This window comes from Cucurbita pepo, chromosome 17 (assembly GCF_057944985.1).
Source record: "Cucurbita pepo subsp. pepo isolate OVF chromosome 17, ASM5794498v1, whole genome shotgun sequence".
Lineage (NCBI taxonomy): Eukaryota > Viridiplantae > Streptophyta > Magnoliopsida > Cucurbitales > Cucurbitaceae > Cucurbita > Cucurbita pepo.
The window spans coordinates 10448086-10455363 of record NC_141814.1 but is presented as its reverse complement, the minus strand read 5'-3'; the positions used below and the strand labels follow the sequence as shown (position 1 = coordinate 10455363).

The window sequence follows — 7278 nt, the reverse complement described above, 5'->3', positions numbered from 1 at the left end:
GACAAAGAAAGTGGCCTAGCGGTGTGCGAACTAACCAGTGAGCCCATACTCGCACATATGGGCTGTGTGTAGAGTATATGGTACACATCCAAATTACCCGTTAGGACAGCATCGTAGGAAGATAGATTGAAAAATAGGTCCCATCATCTCATTTGCATGTGATTGTTGCATAACTCCGATAGGGGGTCACTTACTGAAGTATTTTAGAAATACTCAAGCCTCGTGCTACCACATTTTCAAATAAAGGCAAGACACCCATGTGAGACCGGTGGCAGCATCGCACATCCCGAGATCGTGACACATGCATAAGATAGTTGTTTTCCATTCGTAGTATAGGTTAGTATAGAACATTTATTTTAGAGTTGCCTTTTCTTTCTTTCCCTTGTATTCGTTATTCATGAGGTAATAAAAGATAAACTTAGGTTCGCATTTATGATAAGAGTCCATTTAAAGTAGCGTGTTTAAAGTATAGTAATGACCTTAGATTAAATAGGTAAAAATTTAGGGTCGTTACATGCACACACATGGGTCGTGTGTGGTTGAATAAGCATAGATTCCTCACAATCTATGTTCAGTTGACGAAGACAAACTTTGCCTAAGATTGGATGAAGCCACACAACAAATAAAAATATGTATATATAGGCTTGATTTCCTTTGATTTTGAATTCAAAATGAATAATTTTAGCTGTATAAAATTGGTTTGTTGTGAGGGCTTGCTTGACACATTATTTAGTAATTTTTTTTTAAAAATAAATCATTCTAAATAAAATTAGAAATTCTATTTTTTAAAAAAAATAATTTTGAAAAATTTTAAAATTTTAAATTTAAATAAATTGTTTTTGATTTAAAATTCTAAATTATCATCTAAATTTTAGAAATATTAATTTTGTGGTAAATAATTTTGAAAAAATTTAAATAAATTGTTGTCCTCTATATTCAAATTCCACCTCTACAATAATTTTGAAAAAAATTTGAAATAATTTTGAAAATTTTCAAATTGTTTTATTTAAAATTCTAATTAGGAATAATTGAATTTTAGAAATATTTTTAATTAAACAAAATATAGGTAATAGTCTAAACCCTATTTTATAAATTATAATAATTTTGAAAATTTTAAAATAAATTATTTTGATTTAAGATTTAAAATTCAAAATTAATCATTCTAAATTTTAGAAATATTTTAAAATTATAGTTAGAATGACTTGGTGGTTTTTCAAATAAATTGTTTTTATTTAAAATTTAAAATTTAAAATTTAAAATTAGTCATTTGAGATATTTTTAAATTAATAAAATTCTTTAAGATGATTGACCGCTCCAAACTCAAGTTTTGGTTCTATATTTTTGTTTCTATATAGAGTGCAGTTTTCGTTTTATATAGAGTGTATAGTCGTGATCTTAATACGAGTTTTAAGGGAATATATATATATTTCTTCCGGCAAGTTTGTTTTGGCCACGGTTAACGGAATTGTGGGAAATCTTGTGTGAAATCTAAGTTTGTTCAACCACACACGACGTCTGCGCTTGGCAGGTCGTTTTGCTCAATCTTACCTCTCCTCAAACAAAATCTTTCAATGCAATCGAAACAACTGTCATACTCTCTCTCTCTCTCTTTTTTTTTTTTTTAAGATAAGTCTTACCCTCTTTCTAGCATATGATTCCTCCAAATCAATTTTATTTTTCTTCCCAAGACTTCTACAAAACCTACGGCCCTAAAGAAAATGTGTTATGAGGCCTTTTTTCCTTTATACAGCCATCGTGTTGCACAGAAGTGGCGGTGGCAACCGAAACAAAGGTATTTGCTCGCCGACCACCCATCCAAGTTCTTTCAGATGTAGATTTCATCCTAGAGAGCATAAGTAGGTTAGCCAATCGGGATTTTCATCAAAACCCCACATGATTTAATAACCTATGAAATTTGTGTCTAAATTTTTATATATATGTATACAGAGAGAGAGAGAGAGAGAGAGAGAGAGAGAGAGAGAGTTGAAATATGTTGGGATGTCTTTTAAACTAAACCAGCTGCGGGCTTGAAAATAAAGAAGCAAGAAGAATCAAGAGAAACACCTTTATCTTGCTTCCCCATGTGTTCATGTTCATGTTCATGTTTGAAGTCCTTGTGCGGTTGGGCAGTGGCTGCGATATTGAATTGCTTGGTCTTTCGAGCAAGCTCCTTCTCTGTCTCCCCACATTTTACCTTCATCTTCATCTCTTCGTCCTGGTTTTGCATAATTGTGTTGACCACTATTGCAAAAGTGAATATGGCGTTTCTTAGGATCTCGTCACGAAGCTTCTCCAACTGGTCTTGCCAAACATGGAGGAGCCAATGAATTGGGGGGCTGCGGACCCTTGGAGGAGAACAAATCTTCTCCTTTAGCTGCTTTCAGTAGGGATCTAACTTTAAGTATAAGAAGCCGAAGCCGAGTAGGCGGATGCCTAGTATTTCTGGCAATTGCAATGGCTTCTTTGTCTCTTCATGTTAAAAAAAATAAGATTTTACCGCAATGGACTATGCCACCCAAACCAACTGAGGGAAGTCGCATACGTCACATCGACAGGAAGGTTTGGCACCTCGATGTCGGCTCTTCACCACCTGGGACTGTAGTATGTTCCAAGGGTTGGGTTGTCCTAGCTCGTCTGAGAGCTAAATTTGCCTCGATTCTTTTGGATACTGCTTTGATTGCTTTTCACCTGTTTATATCCACTTACTATCTATTATTTGATTGACTAATCCTTTATATTGCAATGGTTGAAGAGTCAAATTTTTTTACAAAAAATGAGTTGAGGCGCAGCAGTTGACTGGACATCTAGGGGTAAAGCACTGTTTCGGTGCAGTTGACTGGACATCTAGGGGTAAAGCACTGTTTCGGTGCAGTTGACTGGACATCTAGGGGTAAAGCACTGTTTCGGTGCAGTTGACTGGACATCTAGGGGTAAAGCACTGTTTCGGTGCAGTTGACTGGACATCTAGGGGTAAAGCATGTTTCGATGCAGTTGACTGGACATCTAGGGGTAAAGCATGTTTCGATGCAGTTGACTGGACATCTAGGGGTAACGCACTGTTTCGGTGCAGTTGACTGGACATCTAGGGGTAAAGCATTGTTTCGGTGTGAGCCGCGAGTGCGGTACTAAATCGAGGCAAACTCTGAATGCTAGATATGATCTCAAAATAACAGGTGTCAAGGTCGGCCAGTGAGACGATGGGGGATAAGCTTCATCGTCAAGAGGGAAACAGCCAGCCCGGATCACCCGCTAAGATCCCTATTAGTACGTAAACCAATTGTATATAACCACTCATAAACACCAGAATAAGCGATATTCACTAGGCACTTAGCATAAGTACATGTTCGAGCATGATTGACCAATTTCTTATCAATTCCAATTCATTTCAATATGAACAAAGATTCAATTCAATTGAAAAAAAAACGAGAACAGGAGAATATATTGGTAATTGAGAAAAAAAGAAATTCTACTATCTAACCACAAAAAAAGACCACTCTAACGGCCAAAAAAAGACCACTTGATGAAATAGGGAGGGAAGTGGGACAAATGGCAGGAGACTACGTGAAGGATTCCTCTTTGGATAATGATACTGTAATTGGTATTCCTGTGATCGATTTTGTCGGTTTGGAATTGTACAAAAAAGACTATTTATCTCAAAGAGGTCTACGTAAAATTCTCGAAAAACATAACCAATGGTGCAAACTGAAAAATCTCTGATTTCCTGGTTGAACCCAAGTTCGGGAACATTGTGAGAAGGGGGAAGGGCGGCTATCCGGATTTGCACCAACTGAAACCATAAATTTGATATACAATAAAAGAATACGATAAATCTTTTTTATTTATTTTTAATCCTAATGTGGGAGGATTTAGCGAGGGAGGTCAAACCAACAAGATTCTCCTCTCAAAGAAATAGAGAGATCTTTATACCTTATTTGCTTTGGTTCTCTTACATGTCCATGAACATTCGAGTCTACGCCCATCTTTCTAAGTTCAAAGAGGGTTTTGCGAGTCCAAAACAGGAGGTTTAGTGTTCGTCCACAAAAGGGGAGTCCGTTTCTGGTCCACTCACATGTTGTCAATTCGAATGCTTTCTAATTTGCTTTAAGGTCCCTAGGACCATCGACTTTAATCTTGACTAGTCGAGCAAGGCATTCCTTTCTTTTTTCTTATGGTAAGTGGTCGTCTTCTTTTATTTTAGACTAATCTTCCTTCCCCCTTACCTTTAGGGCTAGGGCAATCAGTCCATTCATTCCTGCCCATCATTCAATGGATCGCTTAGCTCTATTTCTCAATCAATCCCCTTTCTTTGTTCATGGCTTTTCATTCATTTTTAGTAAAGTTTTTCTTTTCTATAAAGATCTCGATGACCCTGAATGAGAAGTGGTTTTTTTTACGGTCCTTAAGTGATCTCTGAAATTGAAAGCTTTTCGATTGAAAAGTGACCAATTAGGTCAGTAGCAGCCTTTAGAGTTGGGATAAGTAGGTAGCTGATAGACCAAATAAGCACAGTAGCAGTTTAGAGCCGAAGGAGCTTCGCAGCTTTACCGAGGGGACGAGGATTGAATATGCTCTCCTGTAAAGGTTCATGCTTCACTATCTTTTTTCCTTTTTTTTTTTTTTTTTTCAGAGTCAATTTGACTTCTTTTTTTTTTCTTTATGTTGTTTCGTTTGTAAAGACCAGTTAGTGGTTTTTGCATATCTTATGCAATCGATTGATTCTATCAAATCTATTCTTCTGTAGTGCATAGGCTCTGACTTCTTCCTCTAGGTGAGCCACTACTTGCGTGTGTATAATTAATAACGGTAAGTTAGTGCTGTTCTAAGGAAGTGGTAGCAGTTCCCGTACACAAACAAGGTGGGTTGGGGTGATAGAGGTATTTTGAGTGCATACTTTTTGCTTTAATAGAGAAAGGGGTTGACATTTCACTCTTTGTTGTGGGGTTGTCACGGATTTGCGGACCATACGGGAAGTCCAAGGAATTTTTTCTTTGTGGAGGATTCACATCACATTAGTCATTCCATTCCTTCCGAATAACCTAAAACGTGTATGCGTACTGAGAGGGTACTTTTAGATTTGAAAAAAGGGTTCTATTACGATGTATACGATGTGATATTAAAGAAGAAGAAAACAGGTTTTTCTCTTGAGCTTATTGTCTTTCATGAATCTTGCCACTTAGAACTGGTAGGTAGGTCTGTCTTTCTCTTGATCCTGCTGAGTTGAAAGATAGAAGACATACATAAAAAATCGTTTAGATCCGGACGGGTCTCTCGAAAGCTATGTGTCGTAGGTGGGAAGATAGGGGCTAGAAAAGCATGTTAATAATCTCCGCAGGCCCTTGTGAATGCTCAGCTAAAATGTCAAACGAAAATGTTAATAAATATTAAATGCCATTTTTAGTTAATTTGCCAGGAGATTCTAAATTGAAAAGTTAGTGGGGAAGGAAAAGGGCAAAGCCTACCTGCTGTTTATGGGTGGCATTCTCATAGCTATAATTAGATTTAGAAAAGCTTATATATACGCTATTTTTCTATTGTAAAGTCGAAAAGCTTATATATACGTTATTTTTCTATTGTAAAGTCGAAAAGCTTATATATACATTATTTTTCTAATGTAAAGTCAGAGAAGAGAAAAAATACATAGAAGTAATAGAAAAGAGTTTTTCAAATAAATAGAGTGTTCTTTGTCTCTTTCTATCGTAGTACATGTGAGATTTATTTCACAATTTTGTGAGTTTTCTTTAACAAATTGGTAGAGCCAATGGCGAATGTGACGGGTCAAATGCTGCTACCGCTACTAACGAAGACAAACTACGAGAATTGGAGCATTCAAATGAAAGCTCTTCTTGGTTCTCAAGATGTATGGGAGATGGTCAAAGAAGGTTTTGAAGAACCGAAAGATACCACAGGTTATATGGCGGCACAAAACAAGGCGTTAAAAGAAGTGCGATCAACGGATAAGGCGACACTATACATGTTGTTCCAAGCTGTTGACGTGTCGGGCTTTGAGAAGATTGTAAGTGCAACTACTTCAAAAGAAGCATGTGACACTTTAGGAAAAGTGTTCAAAGGAACCGATCGAGTCAAGCAAGTGCGTCTCCAAACTCTTCGTGGCGAGTTGGAGAGCATGAAGATGAAGGAGTCAGAAAGTGTATCTGACTACATCATGCGTGTACAGACCGTGGTAAACCAACTCAACCGAAACGGAGATATGTTAGCCGAGACGCAGGTTGTGGAGAAGATTTTGAGGTCATTAACCAACAACTTCGAGAATGTTGCTTGCGCGATAGAAGAGTCAAAGGACCTAGCGACGTTCACGGTCAACGAGCTAGCCAGTTCTCTCGAATCACACGAGCAACGTAAGAAGAAGAAGGAGGAAACACTCGATCAAACACTTCAGACCAAGGCGTCAATCAAAGATGAAAAGACACTCTACTCTCAAAATTTTCAAGGTAGAGGTTGTGGCCATGGAAGTAGTAAAAATGGTCAAGGTGGTCAAGGTAGCATTTATGAAGGATACTATAAGGATAAGGAGAAGGAAAATGGCTGAAATGGAGAAGAATGAGAAAAGGGCTTCAGAAGAGATAGGAGATTTGAAGGTGAAATGCAAGAAGTTGTTATGTGAAAAGATTTGAAGGTGAAATGCAAGAAGATGTTATGTGAAAAGATGGAGAGTGAGATTATGAATGGGTATATGTTGAAAGGTAAAGAATTTGTTAAGAGGTTATTGGATGAATCTGGTAGGTTATTGAAGATTTGGAGAGAAAAGTTGATTCGAAAATAGAGATTGAAAAGGAAAAGAAAACTTTAGAAATGGAGATTCAAAGGTTAAAGAAGGAAGTAGCTGAGCTGAGTGAGAGTTCTTTCTATTTCAAACCGGAGAAGGAAGAGAATGGGAAGGTAATTTCTGAGTTTGTGAAGAGAATTGAAGAAGGTGGGAAGAAAGAGAATGACTTATTAATGGAGGTTGATGGTTTAGTGGAAGAGTTAGTGAGGGAGGAGAAAGATGTAGAGATGTTAACTTAACAGAGAGATTCACTTGATGTGAATCTGGATCGAGTCCAACAGGAGGCAGTGAGTTTACGACACACGATTAAGATAATCACTCGTGATAAAGTTGAAGTGGAGGAGGCGAAAGCAGAAGTGGAAAATGTCATTGTGGACTTGCGAAGGGAATTGAGTAAACTGAAAGAAGCTATACTGTCTTTGACTGAGTCGAGCAAGGTTGAGAATGGGAGAAATGAGGAGTTGCTGTCTCAAATGGGTTGTCTTCGAGAAGCT

General features: G+C 37.3%; 1 protein-coding gene across 1 annotated transcript; it reads left to right on the top strand.

Annotated features, from left to right (window-relative positions):
* Positions 1-5758: 5758 nt before the first annotated feature.
* LOC147787644 (uncharacterized) lies at positions 5759-6547 on the top strand. Its single transcript, XM_087119230.1, has one exon. The coding sequence runs from the start codon at positions 5759-5761 to the stop codon at positions 6545-6547; it is 789 nt and encodes a 262-aa protein (XP_086975356.1).
* Positions 6548-7278: the final 731 nt, after the last annotated feature.